This window comes from Scyliorhinus torazame, chromosome 8 (assembly GCF_047496885.1).
Source record: "Scyliorhinus torazame isolate Kashiwa2021f chromosome 8, sScyTor2.1, whole genome shotgun sequence".
NCBI classification, from domain to species: Eukaryota; Metazoa; Chordata; class Chondrichthyes; order Carcharhiniformes; family Scyliorhinidae; genus Scyliorhinus; species Scyliorhinus torazame.
In genome coordinates, this window is record NC_092714.1 from 236204059 (window position 1) to 236227576 (window position 23518).

At 47.4% G+C, this 23518-nt stretch overlaps 1 protein-coding gene across 2 annotated transcripts in view; it reads left to right on the forward strand.

Moving 5' to 3' along the window:
* Window positions 1-23279, forward strand: part of ccm2l (CCM2 like scaffold protein) — a 92783-nt gene extending 69504 nt beyond the window's left edge. For both annotated transcript variants that reach the window (XM_072514962.1, XM_072514963.1), the window contains 4 exons: window positions 2150-2213; window positions 2331-2478; window positions 16899-17037; window positions 19900-23279. In XM_072514962.1, coding sequence (XP_072371063.1) covers window positions 2150-2213; window positions 2331-2478; window positions 16899-17037; window positions 19900-20162 — 614 coding nt within the window. In that variant the 3' untranslated portion in view covers window positions 20163-23279. The remainder of the gene's footprint in view (window positions 1-2149; window positions 2214-2330; window positions 2479-16898; window positions 17038-19899) is intronic.
* Window positions 23280-23518: the final 239 nt, after the last annotated feature.

The window sequence follows — 23518 nt, forward strand, 5'->3', positions numbered from 1 at the left end:
TATCAGGCGGACGGAAAAGATCCCAAGGATCTTTGAAAAGATCTTTGAAGAACAGCAGAGGATTTATCCCTCAATCAACATGACAGGGTATCTGGTCATTCTCGCATTGCTAGAATAGTGTTAAAATGACACAACATAACTGCATAAAGAATTTCATCCTCCAGAGGATGAAAAGCAAATCCCCTGGGTCCCCTTCCTCAAAACACAATTGATCCACAATTATCCCAGCATGCAATAGGAATTGAATTCTGTTCCCAAAGTTTGTTTTACTTTTGCATTGCAAATGGGTTGTTTCTCCTTAAAAAAAGTAATACAAATATTTAAGTGTATTTGAATATTCATACATTCCTTTATGAATGTTTAGTGTCTTCTTGGCTGCCAGGCTATTGTTGGTTTCACAGGAACGAATTGGACCATTGTATATTTGCGTTCTATTACGGGTTCTAGTACAGCTACAGATTTTATGGACAATCGCTTACTTAGGCTGTAAGTAGATTTTTGATACAATGGTTCACTCGCAGACACCAACATATGAAATACTATACAATTCATTGAACTTCTTTAACCAAGGGCTAAAAATTAGGTAATACAGCCCTTGTGGTGCAATGGGTAGCATCTCGGCTTCTGAGTCAGAAGCTCAGGGTTCGAATCCTGCCCCAGGACTTGGTGACCAAGGGAAGTACATTTGTATCATGGCCAGCAAGTTGATTATCAACCTGCAAATGAGCCTTCCAACATACATCAAAGGCAGGCAGTAAGTGTGAGACAGATTCCAGATCAGCCACATGATGGAAGCATAGGTGAGGGTACTATCATCACTATCCAGAGCTCCTGACACAGCATGCATGTAAAAGTGCACGTTGGACTCCCTGAGTGACCTATAACATGTCCACACATATAAATGAGGTGTACAGAATTGAAATTATAACCGGCAAATAGCATAAACTGCATTTAATCTTCAGCTTATACTTTACTACATTCCCATGCACTGGTATACCCAACTCCTGGAGGTATTAATATTTATGAATACAAGTTTTACTGCTGGTAATGGTAAAATATCAGCAAATTATTCTGAAACAAATAAAGTATATATTAGTAATGTGTATTCCTGGTAAAAAGGTACTATGATATTGATCTGCCATTTTACTATGATTTTACAAATAAGAGTGCTGGAGTTTTATCAATTTAAAATAACCTTAAAATAACAGTGGAATAAAGGAAAATAATCTTAACATCGTGTATTGGACTGGACTAAGTACATTTTTTAAAAATCATTTTTATGGGACGTGACGTCGCTGGGCAGAGTCTGTACGTTCTCCCCGTGTCTGCGTGGGTTTCCTCCGGGTGCTCCGGTTTCCTCCCACAGTCCAAAGATGGGCTGGTTAGGCGGATTGGCCATGCTAAATTGCCCTTCGTGTCCAAGAAGCTTAGGTGGGGTTACTGGGTTACGGGGATAGGGTGGAGGTGTGGGCTTAGGTAGGTTGCTCTTTCCAAGGGCCGGTGCAGACTTAATGGGCTGAATGGCCTCCTTCTACACGCGAAATTCTATGATTCTATGACACTACCTCTGCACCACTGCCTCCCCTATGGTCTCAGTTTGGGATGCAGATTAATAACTGTGTCTGCCGTGTGTTGTAGCGAGATGCCAGTTCTGTATGTGGGCTACAGGGCAGGTTGTTTAGTTTCATAATGGATGACCTGCTTTTTGAAGAGAATTATTGATGTTCCTCTCACATTGGCTGTTCCTTTGTTGACGCTGTATTGGTGTGTAAATCCTCAGAAAGCATCGTAAACTAGTAACTTGCCTCTTCACATGTAATTTATGCCAGTTAAGAAATAAATAACCATGACCAGGGCTAAGGGATGAAACTAAAAAATTAGATGAGAAATAATTACATTAGAAAAATATTTAACTGCGTTTTTTACTTTCTCATTGAAAGGGGAAACCATGAAACAGAAAGAATTCAATTTTAAAATTCGTTCATCAATCAAAAAGCTCCCTTTGTGCAAAATGTCTGTCGGAAATATATATTTGATTAATTGCAACGTTCAGTTATAACTAGAGGCTGATTTTTCTAACTGCGCGATACACTGTAACCCTTTCAAATTTTCCACTCTCCTAACAGCCTCCTTTTCCTTAACTCTCCAGGTGACAGCAGACAAACTGCTCAGACATATGGCTATGATGCAGATTTTAGCTGCTGCAGTTCTTTGTAAGTAACCTTGATCCGGGGAGTGTGTTCCGAACAACACTTGAGTAGTAGGCGTGGAGCCTTTCTAGTTTCAACTGCTTTGCTTCAAGTGTCTTTCTTTTTGTTTCCTGAGTGCAGCAATGGATCACAGGACATATTTGATCCTTACTGCAGTGGCAGCTCTTCCCCGTCATACAGAGATTCGCAATTCAGTCAAGGCACTGCTGACAGTGAGAGTGACCAAAGCAGCACTGGTGCTGACCTGCTGCAGGATTACATGTCGACTGTAAGTAAATATTTTGTGCATCCTGAGGCAGCACGGTGGCGCAGTGCTTACCACTGCTGCCTAGAGCTCCGAGGACCCGGGTTCGATTCCGGCACTGTGTGGAGTTTGCACATTCCCCCCCATGTCTGCGTGAGTTTCACCACCACAACCAAAAAGATGTGCCAGTTAGGTGGATTGGCCACACTAAATTGCCCCTTAATTGAAAAAAAATAACTGGGTACTCTAAATTTATACTTTAAAAGAATTGTTCATCCTGAGTGAGACTTTTCCATTTTGAATCGTTGAACGTGACAGTATCCATTTGACACTGATGAAATATTCAGCAGAAATGTTCAGCCTTTCTTTCTCATCTTATTCTCATTGCTTTGTTTGGTCTACTGTACCTATGTTGCTCAAATATGTCATCAGCATTTCCAAAGCAAAGCCTTTGAATTGGTGAGTAACAGTTTTTTAAAAAAATCTGCCCCTCCTGTCTTGAAGTAGATCCTGGTGTAAGAATCCTTCAGGTGTCAGCCTTCATGCTTATCGTTGGGTGAGGAGCATAGGCAGGCTTACTCAAGTGTTAGTGCCATCACAGTTGAATCTAGCCCTCTCTTCATCCAAAGCTTCGACACCCACACAAGGTGTAGAGGATAATTGGTGAATGTGAGCATGATCGGGAATCTTGGCTGATTTACACCTGGAGCCAAGTGTAGATCTGCATCACCACCCTGGTTGAGGTTAACCAATTGGACCAAAATCATTCATTAATTCAGGATCTTCCTGGCATTGATGCTCAGGGTTAGACTCATTGCACATCTACCCATTGAACCAATCATGGAAATTAGCTACATCCTCAAATCAATGAGATGTGATCTTATTGTATCTTCCTGTTTGAACAGCATATCTATTGCACAATAGGAAACGCTATAGTTCGAGTACTTTAGATGGGTCCTTTTTTTCCCAATGTGTGCAGGAGGGTTTCCTGACACAGTATGTAAATAGGCCAACGAGAGGCAAGGCCATATTGGATTTGGTACTGGGTAATAAACCAGGACAGGTGTTAAATTTGGAGGTAGCTGAGCACTTTGGTGATAGTGACCACAATTCGATTACGTTTACTTTAGTGATGGAAAGGGATAGGTATATACCGCAGAGCAAGAGTTATATCTGGGGGAAAGGCAATTATGATGCGATGAGGCACGACTTAGGATGCATCGGATGGAGAGGAAAACTGCAGGGGATGGGCACAATGGAAATGTGGAGCTTGTTCAAGGAACAGCTACTGCGTGCCCTTGATAAGTATGTACCTGTCAGGCAGGGAGGAAGTGGACAAGCAAGGGAACCGTGGTTTACGAAAGCAGTCAAAACACTCGTCAAGAGAAAGAAGGAGGTTTATGTAAAGATGCGACATGAAGGTTCAGTTCGGGCGCTGAGAGTTACAAGATAGCTAGGAAGGACCTAAAGAGAGAGCTAAGAAGAGCCAGGAGGGGACATGAGAAGTCTTTGGCAGGTAGGATCAAGGATAACCCTAAAGCTTTCTATAGATAGGTCAGGAATAAACGAATGGCTAGGATAAGAGTAGGGCCAGTCAAGGGCAGTAGTGGGAAGTTGTGCGTGGAGTCCGAGGAGATAGGAGAGGTGCTAAATGAATATTTTTTGTCAGTATTCACACAGGAAAAGGACAATGTTGTTGAGGAGAATACTGAGATTCAGGCTACTAGACTAGAAGGGCTTGAGGTTCATAAGGAGGAGGTGTTAGCAATTCTGGAAAGTGTGAAAAATAGATAAGTCCCTTGGGCCGGATGGGATTTATCCTAGGATTCTCTGGGAAGCTAGGGAAGAGATTGCTGAGCCTTTGGCTTTGATCTTTAAGTCACCTTTATCTACAGGAATAGTGCCAGAAGACTGGAGGATAGCAAATGTTGTCCCCTTGTTCAAGAAGGGGAGTAGAGACAATCCCGTTAACTATAGATCAGTGAGCCTTACTTCTGTTGTGGGCAAAATCTTGGAAAAGTTTATAAGAGATAGGATATATAATCATCTGGAAAGGAATAATTTGATTAGACATAGTCAACACGGTTTTATGAAGGGTAGGTCGTGCCTCACAAACTTTATTGAGTTCTTTGAGAAGGTGACCAAACAGGTGGATGAGGGTAAAGCAGTTGATGTGGTGTATATGGATTTCAATAAAGCGTTTGATAAGGTACCCCACGGTAGGCTACTGCAGAAAATATGGAGGCATGGGATTCAGGGTGATTTAGCAGTTTGGATCAGAAATTGGCTCGCTGGAAGAAGACAAAGGGTGGTGGTTGATGGGAAATGTTCAGACTGGAGTCCAGTTACTAGTGGTGTACCACAAGGATCTGTTTTGGGGCCACTGCTGTTTGTCATTTTTATAAATGACCTGGAGGAGGGCGTAAAAGGATGGGTGAGTAAATTTGCAGATGACACTAAAGTCGGTGGAGTTGTGGACAGTGCGGAAGGATGTTACAAGTTAGAGAGGGACATAGATAAGCTGCAGCGCTGCGCTGAGAGGTGGCAAATGGAGTTTAATGCCGAAGAGTGTGAGGTGATTTATTTTGGAAGGAATAACAGACAGAGTACTGGGCTAATGGTAAGATTCTTGGCAGTGTGGATGAGCAGAGAGATCTCGGTGTCCATGTACATAGATCCCTGAAAGTTGCCACCCAGGTTGAGAGGGTTGTTAAGAAGGCGTACGGTGTGTTAGCTTTTATTGGTAGAGGGGTTGAGTTTCGGAGCCATGAGGTCATGTTGCAGCTGTACAAAACGGCCGCATTTGGAGTATTGCGTGCAATTCTGGTCGCCGCATTATAGGAAGGATGTGGAAGCATTGGAAAGGGTGCAGAGGAGATTTACCAGAATGTTGCCTGGTATGGAGGGAAGATCTTATGAGGAAAGGCTAAGGGACTTGAGGCTGTTTTCGTTAGAGGGAAGAAGGTTAAGAGATGACTTAATTGAGGCATTCAAGATGATCAGAGGACTGGATAGGGTGGACAGTGAGAGCTTTTTTCCTCGGATGGTGATGTCTAGCATGAGGGGACATAGCTTTAAATTGAGGGGAGATAGATATAGGACAGATGTCAGAGGCAGGTTCTTTACTCAGAGAGTAGTAAGGGCATGGAATGCCCTGCCTGCAACAGTAGTAGACTCGCCAACACTAAGGGCATTCAAATGGTCATTGGATAGACGTATGGACGATAAGGGAATAGTAGATGGGCTTTAGAGTGGTTTCACAGGTCGGCGCAACATCGAGGGCCGAAGGGCCTGTACTGCGCTGTAATGTTCTATGTTCTATGTTCTAATGTACTAGTCAATGGGGAAGAAATTCACTCTGGAAGCAGCACTATACAGAACTATGTCAAATTCTCGACAACAGACATCACTGGGAATCACAGAATGGCAGAATCTTTCCAGTGCAGAAGGAGGTCATTCAGCCCATCGAGTCTACATTGGCACACGGCATTCTCCCTCATTTTAAAAATAAAATCAAACACTTTGGCCGGGATTTGCCCTTCTGGGGACTAAGTCCCATGCCGGCGGGAAAACTGGCGCCAATCACTCCGGCGTCAACAGCCCCCAAAAGTGCGTAATTCTCCGCATTTACGGGGGCTAGGTGGAAGCCGGATGGGTTGGTGCCACGCCAGCCGGCGCTGAAGGGACAGCGCGAGTTCGCGCATGCGCCGAAGGGCCAGCGTAATCTCACGCATGCGCAGAGCGGCCGGCGTATTTTGGCACATGCGCGGGGGGTTCTCTTCTCCACGCCAGCCATGGCAGAGCCCCATAGGGTCCGGCGCGGAAGAAAGGAGTGCCCCACGGATCAAGCCCGCCCGCAGATCGGTGGGCCCCGATCGCGGTCCAGGCCACCGTGGGGGGCCCCCACAGGGTTGGATCCCCTGCAACCACCCCCCCCCCCCCGAGGACCGCCCCCGCCGACTTACCTGCCAGGTCCCGCCGGTACATGAGTTGAGTGATTAACGCCGGCGGGACTGGCCAAACATGGATGGCCGCTCAGCCCATCGGGCCCCGGAGAACCGCCGGGGGATCCGCTCCAGTGGCTCCCGACTGGCGTGATGGGAATCCCGCTCCCGCCCACAAAACGGTACCGGAGAATACGGCAGCCGGCGTCGGGGCGGTGGGGCAGGATTCGCTCCGCCCCCCCCGAGGATTCTCCGACCCAGCAGGGGGTCGGAGAATCTCGCCCTTTATGGGTTTTTTAATTCGTTCATGGGATGTGGGTGTTGCTGGCTGAGCCAACATTTATTGTCCATCCCGGAGGGCGTTTAGGAGTCAATCACATTGCTGTGGATCTGGAGTCACCTGTAGGCCAGACCAGGCAAGGAGAGCAGATTTCCTCCCCTAAAGGACATTAGTGAACCAGATGGGTTTTTATGGCAATCGACAATGGTGTCATGGTCACCTTTAGACTTTTAATTCCAGATTTTTATTGAATTCAAATTTCACCATCTGCCATGGTGGAATTGTACCCAAGTCCACAGAGCATGACTCTGGGGCGCGGTCCATTGCTGCACCTGAAAATCAACTCGCCACGGCGCAGCATGGCTGTTAAAAGCTGGGAGACCCTGTTCCTGAGATCTACCCGGCTTGCAACAACACCTCGCGAGATCCAACGCAATCTCGTGAGATGTTACAATATGAATTCCGCCCTCAATGGGCGAGATCATTTTTAGCAAATCTGCACATCAGAGCGAGGCAGTAAGCCTTACTTAATGTGCAGATTCCCGAGATACCTGAGGCTTTGGGATTCAATCCCATCGCCTTAAGGACATCGGGTGAGCGCCGTTCAACGCTGGTCCTCACAAACGGGGACCAGACGGATTGGAACTCGTGGGGCTCTGGAACGGGATCAGAGACCACCAGCTGCAGGCCCTTTGGGCAGGGTGGTGCCCCCTGGGTACCCTGGCAGTCCAGCCTGGCACTGTCCAGGTGGCATTGCCAGCTGGCATGGGCACTGCCAGGGTGCAAGATTTTTGGGGGGGCAGGGTGGTGCCCTGGCACGGTTTATGCCAGCTTGGCATTATTTGAGCGGGTGTGATCGGGCCGGTGTTGCCAGGTATTGGGGGCCAAGGCTCTCCACGTAGTGCTGGGGGAAGATCGGGGATGGTTTAGAAGAGTCGCCGCCCCCCCACCAGGAAACCCCAGCCCAATCACACGCACGCAAATAATGCCAAGCTGGCATGAACAGTGCCAGGGCACCACCCTGCCCAAAGTGCATGCAGCTGGGGGCCTCCGATCCCCTGGGAGACCCCCACGAGTGCCGTTTCATCCGTTTGTGGGGACCAGTATTTGGGCACTCGCCCGAGGTCTCTGAGGCAAAGGGGTTGAATCCCAAACCCTCAGGTACCTCGGGATTCTGCACATTAGAGTAAGGCTTACTTCTCGCTCTAATATGCAAATTTGCTAGAACGTGATCCTACCCATTGTAGATCTTGTGAGATTGCCTGGAACCTTGCAAGGCGTTGCGAGCCGGGTAGATCCCGGGATCGAGGTCTCCCCGCTTTCAACGGTCATGCTGCACCGGAGTGAGCAGCTTTTTGGGCGCATTATGGCCGTTGGGTCGCGCTCTATATCTTGATGCCGGAACTGAATCAGCAGACTTCCACGACAACAAAATCCCAGCCAACAAGATGGAAGCACGAAGAGCAACATCCCAGTTCATGGACGCAGAGCAACCAAGTGGGCCCCTGCTTGTCATGATATCCAGATCAGCATATCATGGTGCAATCACACACACACTGATGGACAGGCATTTGGACCAACCAGCACACACATCGCAGCCAATCACTAGTGAGAGCACAGGCACTATAAAAGGGGGAACACGAGAGTTCCCGCTCATTCTGGTAGGAGACAGCTCGGGACACAGAGCTTGCAGCGTGACACTCAGACATAGACCATGAGCTGAGTGCCTCACCAACATTAGTGATAGGGCTAGGTCCATAGGTTAGCTGGTAGCGAACGTACCCGAGTCTATAGTTAGTTGCATCTGTTAGTTAACACAATAAAATCAAGTTGTACCCTCTACAGCCGTGTTGGCTCATTTGTGTATCAGGACACCCAACGCGACATGATACCACGAGTGGTCGCAGACCAGCGACTGTGAGGCCCGCGGCAGCCGCTCCGAATCGCTGGCACTCTAGGTGTAAACTGGAAGTTTTTAAAATAGCGCTTCCAGCTATTCCTCGAGGCCACAGACAGGGCGAATGCATCGGACACCAGGAAGATAGCCCTTCTCCTCTCCACGGCGGGGCAACACACCATCCACATCTTTAACTCCCTGGCATTCGCGGAAGGCGAGGACAGAACAAAATACAAAACGGTGCTGCTCAAGTTCGATGAACACTTCAGTGTGGAAGTCAATGAGAGCTTCGAACGGTACCTATTTCAGCAGCGCCTGCAGGGTAAGGACGACCGTTTTCAATCATACCTAACATACCTCCGCATCCTTGCGCAGTCCTGCGGCTACGGGGCCACCTCTGACTCCATGATAAGGGATCAGATAGTTTTTGGGGTTGTGTCAGACACCCTACGCCAGCAGCTCCTTAAAGTGAAACAACTCACCCTGGCGACAGCAATCGAGACCTGTGTCCTCCATGAAAACGCGACCAGCCGGTACTCCCATATCCAGGCAGCTGAAACGGTGCGGCACGGGGCTCCCGAGGCGGAGCGGGACCGGTCGATCGAGTACCTCCCGGCCCGCGGCCTGGACGAGGGCAGCCATTTCGCGCGCTTTCCTAGGCCTCCCGCGCTTGTATGCATCAAAAGAGGGGACACTGAGGCAGAGGAACGCGAAACGCAGGCGCGCACTACGCAGGACCGCACCGTGCATGCGTGGTGGCGCAACGAACGTTACGAACGTAATGACGTCACGACGTGCAGCAACTGTGGATATGCACACTTAAAGCGGCAATGTCCTGCTAGAATCCGACAGTGCCTACGCTGTGGCAGGTTGGGCCACTATACTGCCTGTTGTCGAGCACCTCAACCTGCCAACTCGCAACAATTCCGCCAGTCTCGCATGACCGTGCGGGCCATTCAGCCTCCATTCACTGGCTCACCTCCAGACACCTTGCAGACCGGCGACACCGACGACAGCGAGCCCTTCCACGTTGCGGTCATCCATAAGAACAGGCTGACCCCAAGTAGGCACCACCAGCAGCTGCCAGTCCACACCATTGATCCGGACGATGAGTGGTGTGCCACCCTGACGGTCAACATTTCCCCTGGACCCTGGTGCCTCCGCCAATCTGCTCGCATGGTCAGCTTTCCAGGAATTAAAGTTCAAACCACCCATTCTACCTTCCCACTGTCAATTGGTGGATTACAATGGGAACGTCATCCCGGCCACGGGGTCCTGCCAGCTGGAAGTCACCCACAACTCGCGCACGGCCAAGCTGTCATTTGAGATCGTAGGATCCTCGAAGGACTCTGTTATGCGCACTGGCGTGCAAGATTCTCTACCTCGTTCGGCGAGTCCACACTTTGTCTCCTGAAGGCACATCTGACTTTCCAGATGTAGACTTTAGGGCGCAGCTCCACTCACTCCTCGCGCACAACCAGGAGGTTTTCGAGGGCATGGGCACACTGCTACTACACGTACAAAATACAGCTCAAACCGGATGCCACCCCAGTCATTCACGCCCCTCGTAGGGTCCCAGCACCCCTCAAGGACTGCCTCAAGCAGCAGCTGCAGGACTTGCAGGACCAAGGAGTGCTTTCCCGGGTCACGGAACCAACGCCATGGGTCAGCTCCATGGTGTTTGTGAAGAAGCCATCCGGCGAGCTCTGGATCTGCATTGACCCGAAATACTTGAATTCCAACATCATGAGGGAGCACTACCCTATACCTAAGCGGGAAGAGATCACGAGCGAAATGGCTCAGGCAAAAATATTTACCAAGCTTGATGCCTCAAAGGGCTTTTGGCAGATTCAACTGGATCCGTCCAGCCGGAAGCTCTGCACTTTCAACACTCCATTTGGCAGGTTCTGCTATAACAGAATGCCATTCGGCATCATTTCTGCTTCCGAAGTGTTCCATCGCATCATGGAACAGATGATGGAGGGCATCGAAGGGGTACACGTCTACGTAGACGATATTATCATCTGGTCAACAACACCACAGGAGCACATCAGTTGTCTCCAGCGTGTCTTTGAACGAATTCGAGATCAGGGCCTGCGCCTTAACCGAGCTAAATGCTCTTTTGGCCAGACTGAACTGAAGTTTTTGGGGGACCACATCTCCCGGTCGGGTGTCCGGCTGGATGCCGACAAGGTGGCAGCCATCACGGCCATGCAGCGGCCGTCAGACAAGAAGGCAGTGCCACGCTTTCTCGGGATGGTCAACTTCCTGGGGAAGTTCATTCCCAACCTTGCTTCACACACGACTGCTCTTCGCCACCTGGTCAAGAAGACCAGGGAGTTCCAGTGGCTGCCTGCACACCAGAGTGAATGGGAGGAGCTCAAGGTCAAGCTCACCACCGCCCCGGTATTGGTGTTTTTCGACACCACATGGGAGACAAAGATCTCCACGGATGCCAGCCAATCTGATATTGGTGCGGTCCTCCTGCAACGGGACGACACCCTATGCCTCGCGGGCCATGACCCCCACAGAACAGCGCTATGCGCAGATCGAGAAGGAGTGCCTAGGATTGTTGCCAGGCATTGACAAGTTTCACGACTATGTCTATGGTCTTCCGCAGTTCACTGTAGAGACCGACCCTCGCCCCCTGGTCGGCATTATCCAGAAGGATCTAAACGACATGACCCCCTCGCCTCCAGCGCATTCTGCTCAAACTCCGGAGGTACGACTTTCAGCTTGTCTACACCCCGGGGAAGGAGCTTATCATCGCAGATGCTCTGTCCAGGACAGTCAACACACCGTCCAACCCCGAGGGGTTCGTGTGCCAGGTCGAGGCACAGGTAGCCTTCACATCGCCCAATCTGCCGGCCACTGATGCACCTCTGGCCCACATTTGACTTGAGACTGCGTCTGACCCCCTGCTACAACGTGTGATGCGCCACATGACAGAAGGGTGGCTAAAGGGGCAGTGCCCACAATTTTACAATGTCCGGGACGACCTGGCCGTCGTTGATGGTATCCTCTTTAAATTGGATCGGATTGTGATCCCACACAGTATGCACCAGCTTGTCCTCGAGCAACTGCACGAAGGCCATCTCGGAGTCGAGAAGTGCAGACGGAGGGCCCGAGAGGCCGTGTACTGGCCGGGCATCAGCGACGCCATCGCCAACATGGTGCTCAACTGCCCCACCTGCCAGAGGTTTCAGCCGGCGCAACCCCGTGACCCTCCAGCCCCACGAGTTGGTCACTTCCCCCTGGTCGAAGGTTGGCGTCGACCTCTTTCACGCGCTCGGCAGGGACTACGTTATTCTCATTGACTATTTCTCGAGTTACCCGGAGGTCATATGCCTGTACGACATGACATCATCAGCTGTCATCCGGGTATGAATGGAGACCTTCGCTCGCCATGGCATTCCGCTCACCGTCATGTCTGACAATGGACCTTGCTTGGAGAGTCAGGAATGGTCTTCCTTTGCCACTGACGTCCAGTCCGTTGTATCCTCAATCGAATGGCAAGGCGGAGAAGGGCGTCCATATTGTTAAGAGGCTTCTCTGCAAGGCTCCTGATGCCAGGTCTGACTTCTGTCTAGCCTTGCTGGCTTATCGCTCGGCCCCACTGTCCACGGGCCTGTGGCCGGCTCAGCTGTTGATGGGTCGCACCATCAGGACAACTGTTCCGTCCATTCATGTTCCTGACCTCGATCATGCCCCGGTCTTGCGGAAGATGCAACAACAGCTCGATCAGCGGAAGGTGGCACATGATGCTCGGGCGACTGATCTTCCTGCCCTGGAGCCTGGCAACAATGTCCGCATACACCTTCCGGACGGTGGCTGGTCAGCAACTGCTGAGGTTCTCCGCCAGGTGGCTCCCTGACCATTTGTTGTTCGCATGCCTGATGGCTCTGTTCGCCGCCGCAATCGGCGTGCCCTTCGTTTGACTCTGTGCTCGCTACGACACTCTGCACCGGTGCCATGCCCTCCTGTTGCCCCTGATAGCGACTTTGTTGAGTTTCCTGCCACGATGCATTTTCCTCTCTCGCCCGTCGATAGGCCTATTCCTCAGCCGGTGGCTCCTGACCCACCGTTGAGGCGGTCAACCCGAATTCGTCGCCCACCTAAGAGACTGAACTTATGAGCCTGTTTTCGTTTCTTTTGTTCCATTGGACTGACTGAACTGGTTTACAGTACTGTTGACATGTTTCTATTATCGTTCTGTGTTTGAGAGTTTGCAGTTGTTCCGTTCTTGGTACACTTTTGCTCTTATGTTGCACCTGACATCTTCCTATGTATATAGTTAGCCTCCTGTACATTTTGTAGTTAATCTCACACACACATTTTTAGTTGCACCCAGTACACAATCTTATTTATTATCATGCAGGCACATATTTCTTGTAAAAAGGGGGGATGTCATGATATCCAGATCAGCATATCATGGTGCAATCACACACACACTGATGGACAGGCATTTGGACCAACCAGCACACACATCGCAGCCAATCACTAGTGAGCGCACACACACTATAAAAGGGGGAACACGAGAGTTCCCGCTCATTCTGGTAGGAGACAGCTCGGGACACAGAGTTTGCAGCGTCACACTCAGACATTGACCATGTGCTGAGTGCCTCACCAACATTAGTAATAGGGCTAGGTCCATAGGTTAGCTGGTAGCGAACGTACCCTAGTCTATAGTTAGTTGCATCTGTTAGTTAACACAATAAAATCAAGTTGTACCATCTACAGCCGTGTTGGCTCATTTGTGTATCAGGACACCCAACACGACACCGCTGAGTTGTGTTGTTCCTATGGCAGGTGTGGCACATCTCCCATCCCACCTTCCCCTCACCACCCCCAGACCACCCTTACCACCCCGCACCATCACCATATCATCCACACACCACCCTCCCACCACCCCCACACCACCCAAACCCGCAATCCAATCATGTGTCGTGCCTTCTGTCTTGCAAAATCACCTGGCGATGAGGCAGGCCCTTCTGGTGTCCCTCGCCGCCAACCCCAAGCAGACTCCAGTGACAACGCGGCAACGGAAGGCGAGGTAAGCCCCCAAAACCAGCCTGAGGCACCCCGGAGCACCAGTCCGGGGACAACACTGACTTTCTGTCACAGCTGCTCCAACACCCTGCGCCATCCCAGAGACATTCACCTCGGTTGGGCACTTTAGTGAAGAGGGTCCTGGGACACTATTTGGTGTGCACCACATATATGCAGTGGTACATCAGGTGGAGGTAGGAACCCCTGAGGGGGCGGGCGGTCGGAGGGCAGCCCCACCCCGAGGCTAGCTACTGTTCAGACAGGTCTCGGGAGCCCCTGGCAAAGGGCGGTCCCATCGATAATGGAGATGCAGACACCACAGAGACAGGGTCTATATGAGGGGCTGTCAGTAACCATCCAGCGCCTGCAGGTGCAGTTGGTGGAGTCCAACCACCTGCAGGTGCAGGAGGCAGTGCAGACCTTGCATGCCACCCAGGCCAACACCACACGGGTGGTGCCTGCGGTGGAGGCCTTGAGGAGGTGGATATCGGCCATCAGTCAAGATGTCCAAGACGTGGGCAATTTGTGTGAGCGGTGGCAGAAGCACAGGGCAGGGCAGCCCTGTCATTGGCAGCTATGTACCAGGGCCACCTGGACATTGCAGCGACGCACCAGAGCTTGACCCAGTATAATTTATATTATATCAAATGCTTAGCTTACAGCCTTTATCCATTTCTGATTTGCTGTTCATTCTACTTGCCTTTATTGAGATTTGCTTTTCTTATTGCCCCCCTTCCCAATTCTAAAGTTTGTTCCAAATTCTGCTCTGCCTTTCTACGAGAGAGTTTGCTCTCCTAGTTCAAATCATACATCCATAATCTGGTATTATATTTAAAGTCCGTTCTTGTAAAATGATTCTGTAGCAGGAAGGGACGGCGAAGCAAGCCAAGTTTTTTACAGTGTAAAGCAGGGATGTTGATCTCATGTTGTAAATGAAACACAGCACAAATGTAGTACCATTTGTTCAACAGACATTTTATTGCACAGATGAGCTTCTGAAACCTCAAAGGCCTCTTCTGTAACTGATGTACTACTTACCCTGAGCCAGCAATGAAGTAAATTTATACCACTGTCAGTAGAGTATGACAAAACCATTCTAATGTGGTGGTTTATAAAAATAATACTTCATCTGCCAAAAGGCACGTCAATACATTCTGGAGACCGTGAAATGTTGCTCAGAATTACTGCACAGCATTTCACAGGGATATCGTTGCACAAGACAACTGTAAATCTTTCACTTAAGGGAGCTTTGGATCAGATCAGTCTTTAGTTTTCACTGAAGCTGCAATGGAAGAGAATACCTACGCCATAGTGAAGAAGATGTTCAGACAGGGAAGTGGAGGGGTTGGGCAATGAAGGGGGTGGGGAGTTTGGACCAGGAACATAGGAACATAGGAATTAGGAGCAGAAGTAGCCAATACAGCGCCACATACCTGCTCCGCATTCAATCAGTTCATGGCTGATCTCTTCCTGGTCTGAAATCCATCTCCCTACCAGTCCCCCATATCCCTCTAACCTGTTTTTTGATCAAAAATATATCTATCTCCTTCTTGAAACCATTTAATGACTCAGACTCCACCGCACTGTGGAGCAGCGAGTTCCACAAACTCACCACCCTCTGCGAGAAGTAGTTCTTCCTCATCTCAGTTCTAAATCTACCGTCTCTCAACCTATAATTGTGACCTCTCATTTTAGATTTCCCCACAAGAGGGAACATTTGGTCTACGTTTACTCTATCAGTCCCTTTTAGTATTTTATATACCTCGATCAGATCCCCTCTCATCCTTCTAAACCCAGCGAATATGAGCCCAAATTGTTTAATCTCTCCTCATACGTCAACCCTTTCATCCCCGGAATCAATCTGGCGAATCTCCTTTGAACTGTTCCAATGCCACCACATCTTTCCTCAAATAAGGAGACCAAAACTGGACACAATACTCCAGATGTGGTCTCATCAACACCCCAGACAATTGCAATAACAATTCTCTACTTTTATACTCCAGTCCTTTTGCAATAAACGCTAACATTCTATCTGCCTCTTTAATTGCAAGCTGTACCTACAATTCATGAACAAAGACACTCAGATGCATTTTTAATCTGCTTTCCATTTCGATAATAATTTCCCTTTCTATTTTTTCAGCTAAAATGGATGACCTCACACTTATCCACATTAAACTCCATCTGCCAAATTATGGCCAATCTCCTAGCCTATCTATATCTGTCTGTAAAATCTTTATCTCGTCTTCACCGCCTGCTTTCCTACCTATTTTAGTATCATCTGCAATTTTTTCTATGTTACACTCTGTCCCTGCTTGCAGATCATTTATATAGACTGCAAACAGTTGAGGTCCGGTGACTGACCTCTGCGGCACCCCGCTAGTTACAGTTCTCCAACCAGAGAAGGAACCATTTATCCTGATCCCGTGCTTTCTGTCAGTCAGCCCATGCTCAATCCAACCTAGTGCTCTACCCCCAATCCTCTGCGAACTCACTTTCTGGATCAGTCTTTTATGCAGCACCTTGTCAAGCGACTTCTGGCAGTCTCGATATACCACATCCACAGGATCCCCCTTATCCACCTTACTGGTTACGTCTTCAAAGAACTCAAGCAAGTTTGTCAACCATGATTTACCCTTCATAAAACCATGCTGACAATGGTGGATTGAACTTTGTCTTTCCAAATGTTCAGTCATCATCTCCTTAAAGATTGATTCCAGCAAATTCCCCACCATAGAGGCCAAGCTATCTGGTCTATAGTTTTCTACTTTTTGCATCTCTCCCTTTTTGAATAGGGGCATCACATTGGCGTGTTTCCAAGCCTTGGGAAGGAAAGAGGGGTTGGACCCGGAAGAGGGAGTGTGGGGGGAGGAGTGTCAGAGCCAGTCCCGGACCCGGACCGGGTGCAGGGTTGGGGAAATCAGACCTGGACCGGGAGGGGGTGGGTTCTTGGTTGCGGGGGGAGGGTGTGCGAGGTTCTCTGGGGCATCAGGGATTATCATTGTTGCCAGGCTTTATCAATCCTTCTGAGCATTAATATGTAAAACCTGTGCTATCCCATTAAAAAATTCCCAAACATCTGCAGATATTGGAAGATTTTGTATTTCATCCATCAAATGTTCACTTTTTGTTAATAATATTTTCTGGGCAATTTAAATGCTATCTTATCTGCACATGTTGCCCCAGATATCAGTAAAATAGAGCTATCAAACCCATGTGATGAGTCAGAGATTTTCTCACGGAGATTATTGTGCTTATCGTTTGTGTTTTTACATAGCTGAGAACAAAGTTGACGGCGCAAGAAATTCAGCAGTTTGCTTTGCTGCTCCGTGAGTATCGAACCGGTGCTTCAGTTGAAGATTACTGTGCTGAACTTCTTCACCTTTATGGAGAAAAGCGCAAGTTCCTCCTTTTAGGTAAAAGCTTGTCCTCGTGGGCATTAATCAGGCTGGTGAACTAAATCTTCGACTGGAGTAGTGAACGATTGCTCTTCTGACTGAATAAATGTACTTTTTTAATGTATTTTAAATGTGAGATGGACAGAAAGTGACGATTCAGCGGTAAAACAGGATGCTCAGGCCAGAAGAAATGATCAATGGTGCACGTAGGAATTAAGTGATGAGGATCTGGGTCCGTTACCTAAATAGTTGCTTGCAGAGCCTTACATAGAACAACTCAATTATAAAAGTCCAGCCACCATCGTTTAATTTATTTTGTTGTTTATTGTCATGTGTACCAAGATATAGTGAAAAGTATTTTTCTGCGGGCAGCTCAACAGATCATTAAGTACATGAAAAGAAAAGGAAATAAAAGAAAATACATAAGAGGGCAACACAAGGTCCATAATGTACACAAAAGGAAATAAAAGAAAATACATAATAGGGCAACACAAGGTACACAATGTAACTAGATAACACCGGCAACGGGTGAAGCATACAGGGGTGTAGTGTTAATCAGGTCAGTCCACAAGACGGTCACTTAGTGCTAGGGGCTTGGATGGGGCAGAGTTTGTAAGGTGTATCCAGGAAGGCTTTCTGATGCAATATGTAGATAGTCCAACTGGGGAGGGGCAGTACTAGATCTGGTTTTGGGGATTGAGCCTGGACAGGCGGTTGAAGTTTCAGTAGGGGAACATTCTTGGAATAATGACCACAATTCCCTGTTTTAGGGTACTTTCGGATAGGGATGAGGGTAGCCCTCGCGTTAAGGTGCGAAACTGCGGAAAGGCAAATTACAATAAAATTAGACAGGAATTGAAGAATTTGGATTGGGTGCGGCTGTTGGAGGGCAAATCAGCATCGGAAATGTGGGAGTCTTTCAAGCGACAGTTGATCAGTATTCAGGAAAGTCGGTTTTCCTCCCACTGTCCAAAGATGTGCAGGTTAGGTGGATTGGCCATGCTAAATTGCCCTTAGTGTCCAAAAAGAGTAGAAGGGGTTATTGGGTTATGGGAATAGGGTGGAGTTGTGGGCTTATGGAGGACACTCTTTCCAAGGGCTGGTGCAAACTTGATGGGCCGAATGACCTCCTTCTGCACTGTAGATTCTATGATTTAGTCTCCAGGAGTAATCAAGCATGGCACCAGTTAAAGCCACATAATAATTTAATGTCTTACTTCTACACAGTCAAAGGTAAGAACTAATTAGCAAACGGAACAGTTATGCTGTTTTGCAATTACAAAAGCACAATGTTAACTGTGTTCTGTTTAGCATCATGTAACTAATTGCCAGTGCTTTTTCAGTATGCAGACTCAGTGGGTGAAATTCTTTAGTCAAGGAGACAGTGACGTAGTGGTAATGTCACTGGACAAATAATTCCGAGGCCTAGCCTAATGCTCTGGGGACATGGATTCAAATCCCACCATGGCAGCTGGTGGAATTTAATTCAATTAATAGAATCTAGAATTGAAAGCTTGTCTCAGACCTTGAAGCAATCATCAATTGTTGTAACAACCTATCTACTTCACTCATGTCCTTTTAGGAAGGAAATCTGCCATCCTTACCTGGTCTGGTCTACATGTGACGCCAGATTCACAGGTCTGTCCCCTGAAATGGCCAATCAAGCCACTCAGTTCGAGGGCAATTGAGATGGGCAACAAGTAATAGCCCAGCCACTGTCACCCATATCCCATGAAAGAATTTTTTAAAACTATCAGTGTATACTTGGAAAAATATCCCCTCAGTAACTTTCAGATCTAATTAGCTGTTCTTGTTCTGCTGACAAGGAATTTGCAATGTGTGTGTTAATGAATAATAAAGGAGGAGAGAATACACTTGCCCTGTTTATAAGATTGTTCCTGTGTTCTAAATTAAAATAATGCACTTCTGACTAGTTTAGTGTATTTCAAGAGGTAATTTCATATTGATCACTTACAAAAATCAATTCGCTGACCAGCATGATGGGAAGATCATTATAGTTTTGGTACCAATTTTGGCAATGCACTGGATTTTAGTCTGGTCCTTTTTTGAGCGGCATTTCTTGACCAAAATTGATAATTCTGTTGGTAATGGATTTTACACAAGCATTTTACATTAACATATGGGACAGAGGGCTGTTTAAAGTGAGAGATAGGTCTTTGGGGCTAAAGCCAATTAGGTCTATGGCCGGAAGGCCCATGGATGGCCTTCCTGCACGGCCCCCAATTCAGACCCTTAAGTGGACAATTAATTCCCACTGCTTTATCTTACCACTACTGATATTAACCCAGTGACAGCTTGGGGGGGGGTTTGCCATGTGGAGAGCACAGCAAGCTAAAACATACACGGTTGCCTCCAGGGTTGGGGAGGGTGGGGTAGTGGAGGGGATGTCTCTCGTTCAAAGGCACTCAGTGTCTGATCAAGGGAGCTAAAATTGGGAAGGCAGGGGGCAGCTGTCCTTGCTGCCTCATCCCCTGTGACTGCCCTCCCACCATCTCTCACCTGTGGTCTGGGACCCAGCAGCAATCCTTGGCCTTAGGTGAATGGCATAGTATCAGCAGCTACCACGTCTCCAGTGGCGCTGTGGTTCAATAAAGCTACAGGCCTCTGACTGGTCAGCAGCACTTGACAGGCATGACTTCTGCCCCAGGGTCCTCACTCCCAGTGAAGGCACACCACTGTCCAGTTAAATTGGATAGCACTTAATGTGGTGAGCCTTTCCTAAAGGAGGTGATGTGGGCTCTGCAGCCAGAGGGCCAGACCCCCATTGCCTCTATTAAATCCAGCCCAGTGTTCCAATATGTGCAGCTTGCTTCAGGGAAACTTTTCAGTTCACTGATTTATGTCTCATTCTTAACGTAGGAATGCGGGCCTTCATACCTGACAAAGACACAGGCTACTTTGAGAGCTTCTTAGAAACCATTGGAATTAAAGATGGAAGAGGGATCTTGACGGACAGTTTTGGACGAATCAAGAGAAGCATGAGTAACACGTCAGCATCTGCTGTCAGAGGTTATGACAGCTGGTCTGTGCCTTCAGAATCAGATACCTTTGAAAGAATGATTTCAAATATTACACATGACATAGAAGCATTAGGATGTGATGTGGAAGATGATTTACTGTGAGCAATGTAAAGAATCAGTACTATAATTTGTTTAACTATTCTGATAGCTCACCGAATTGCTACAGTGTGGAAGGAAGGCATCCTCCTCATGGTTCACAATGTTTCCAAGTTTTGTATCATCTGTAAATTTTGAAATGTTGGCCTGTACATCAAGGTCTAGGTCATTAATATATGTATCATGAAGAGCAAGGATCCCACACAGATTCCTGGGGAACTCCAACACAAACTTTCCTCCAGTCCTAAAAATATACATTAGCCACTAGTTTCTCTTTCCTGTCACTCAGCCAATTTCATACATATTTTACTACTGTTCCTTTTATTCCATGAGCTATAACTTTAATTGTGTGGCACGGTATCAAATACCTTGGAAGTTCATGCACATCACATCAACAGCATTGCCCACATCAACCCTTTCTGTTATGTCCTCAAAAAACTCCAGCAAGTCAGTTAAACATGATTTTTCCTTAAAAAATTCATGCTGGCTTTCTTTCATTAACCCAATTTGTTCATGTGACTATTGATTTTGGCCTGAATTGTTATTTCCTGAAATTTCCCACCACTGAAGTTAAACTCACTGGTCTGTAGCTGCTGGGCATTTCTTTACACCTTTTTTGAACAAGGGTGTAACATTTGCCATTCTCTGGTCCTCTGGCATCACACCTAAGCCGAAGGAAGCCTTAAAAATTGCGACCAATGCCTGTGCAATCTCCACTCTCACTTTTTGTGCAGTATCCTTGGATGCATCTCATCCAGTCTTGGTGCCTTATCAACTTTAAGTACATTCAACCAATTTAATGCTTCCTCTTTATTGATTTTAAATCTTTCAAGTGTCTGAAGTACCTCCTTTTTCATCATGACCTTGCCAACATTTTCTTTCTTTCTAAAGACAGTTGCAAAGTATTAATTTAGTACCCTTAACCAAGCGTGTATGAATCCCCCTTTTGGCCCCTAATCAACCTTTACTCCTCTCTTACCTCCCTTTTATTATGTATATGTCTATAGAACAATTTGGGATTCCATTTTGTGCTAGCTGCCAGTTTCTTTACATACTCTCCCTTTCCTTCTCTTATGTCCCTTTTCATATCCCTCTGAATTTTCTATATTCAGCCTAGTTTGCCATTGTATTATCCATCTATCATGGGCACACTTTTACTTATTCAGTAAACACTAGATTTGTTTGCCTCACCTTTGCCCTTTGTGGGGACGTAGCTTGATTGTGCCAGAGCTATCTCTTCTTTGAAGGTAGTTTGAGTACTGACAACCTTTGATTTCAATATGTTTCTCTCAGATCCATTCTTACCTCATTGAATCATAGAGTCATAGAAACCCTACAGTGTAGAAGGAGGCCATTCTGCCCCGGGAGTCTGCACCAATCCTCTGAAAAAGCACCCTACCTAGGCCCAGTTCCCTGCCCTATCCCCGCAACCCAATACCCCCACCTAACCCTGCATATCTTTAGACAGTGGGAAGAAACCGGAGCACCCGGAGGAAACACACGCAGGCACAGGGAGAATGTGAAAACTCCACACAGACAGTAGCCCAAGACTGGAATTAAACCCGGGTCCCTTTCACTTTGAGGCAACAGTGCTAACCACTGTCCCACCCAAGTTGGCTTTCCCCTAGTTAATTATTCTTGCTCTGAATTCTCTTCGTCCTTTTTCATATCCAGCCTAAACCTTCCAACATAATGATCACTGCCCCCTCAATTTTCTCCCATTGTCATTCAATCTACTTGGTGCACTTCATTCCCAAGAACAAGGGCGGGATTCTTCATTTTGCCGGCACCCGGGGGGTTTCCTGATGGCGTGGGGCTGCCCCACAATGGGTAACCCCATTGACCGGCCGGCGTAACGGAGAATCCCACCGGCGGGTCAAGGCAAAAAGTGGCGTGGCGGGGCGGAGATCTGGCCCAGGTCTAGCAGTCTCTCCTTTCTTGTTTGCATTGGATACACAAGTGCTGTAGAACGTTTTCTTAAATGCACACAAGGAACTCTTGTCCCTCACTGTCCTTAATGCTACCATTATCCTGGTCTATATGTGCCCTTGGTAAAAGCTCCATCTCTTCAATAAATAACTGTTATTTACTTCAATTATTGCAGCAATTATCTACCAGGCATATTACTGCTGCACCTTTGATATTGCAGCTAACAAAATAATTAGGGGGTTGGAGAGCATTGGGAGGCTGATGCAATGTCTGCTTTCTAAATTTGCTCCCAACCCCATTCCCAAACCCCAGCCGCAACCCCACCTCCCATCACCATTCCCAAACCCCAGCCGCAACCCCACCTCCCATCAAACCCCAAACCTATCTCCAAAGCCCACCTGCAAAGCCCCACCACCAACCCCACCCACAACCCCCATCTACCAAACCATACCCCCAACATCACCTTCAAATCAACCCCCGCCCAATCCCAACCCTCCCAACACCACCTTCCAATCCATCACAAAACCCCATCCATAAACTCACCTCCACAACCCTCTCCTCTGGCCTGGAAAAGTTTCTCTCAATGTACTGGATTTTCACTGAGTTGGGTTGACTGGGGAGCCCTTTCAAAATGGTGGATGGGTGCTGATTCTGGGATTCCCAAATATATTCATAGACTGTCTGACCAAAAGTCCACATTCAGCACACTTGACTTGGCCGGCTCTACTCCTCTGCCAGGTTTTTAATGAGCCGTGATTCATGGTCCCTCAGAGGAGTCATGAATTCTAACCTGCATGAAAGGCTGTTCTAGTATTCTAATACATGTCTGGGCTGCCAGCCAAGCATACATAATGAGGAATGGCTGATAGCACAGACAACCATTAAGTTTGATAAAGCAGCTGCTCCTCAGAGGAAATATTGTTTGATTGACAGCTCAGACACTCTGATCTCCGCTGTCAGTTTCACTATAAGTGTTTACACAAATTAAGTGGTTTCAAGGGTTTTTCACACATCTGGGTAAGCAATCATGCAATATTTTCAAACTTAGACAAATGGTAGGCTTGGATTTTGCTCGCCTCCACATAATTCTAAAAGATATGTCATCCTGTAAAATGAGACTGAATTTGATTTTTATCTTCAAAGCTGAGAAAAATATAAAGATGTGAATAATAAATATATCCTATTTAAACTGCGTGCACCACATGGTTAAAGTTATTTGTACACTTCTTTGTTAAAACTACGATGATGAAATGAATGGTGAATGCTTTCTTTATATGTCATGCATTGTTTCATATTGTTTTGGTATTTTGCAATAATTCTGTCAGTATAATAATGGGTTTTCTTGGCACTGTACACAGGTAAGACATGTGGTGATAAAATGAAAATCATAAACAAATTATTTCTCCCCTTTTGTAAATTTTCTCTGCTGCATT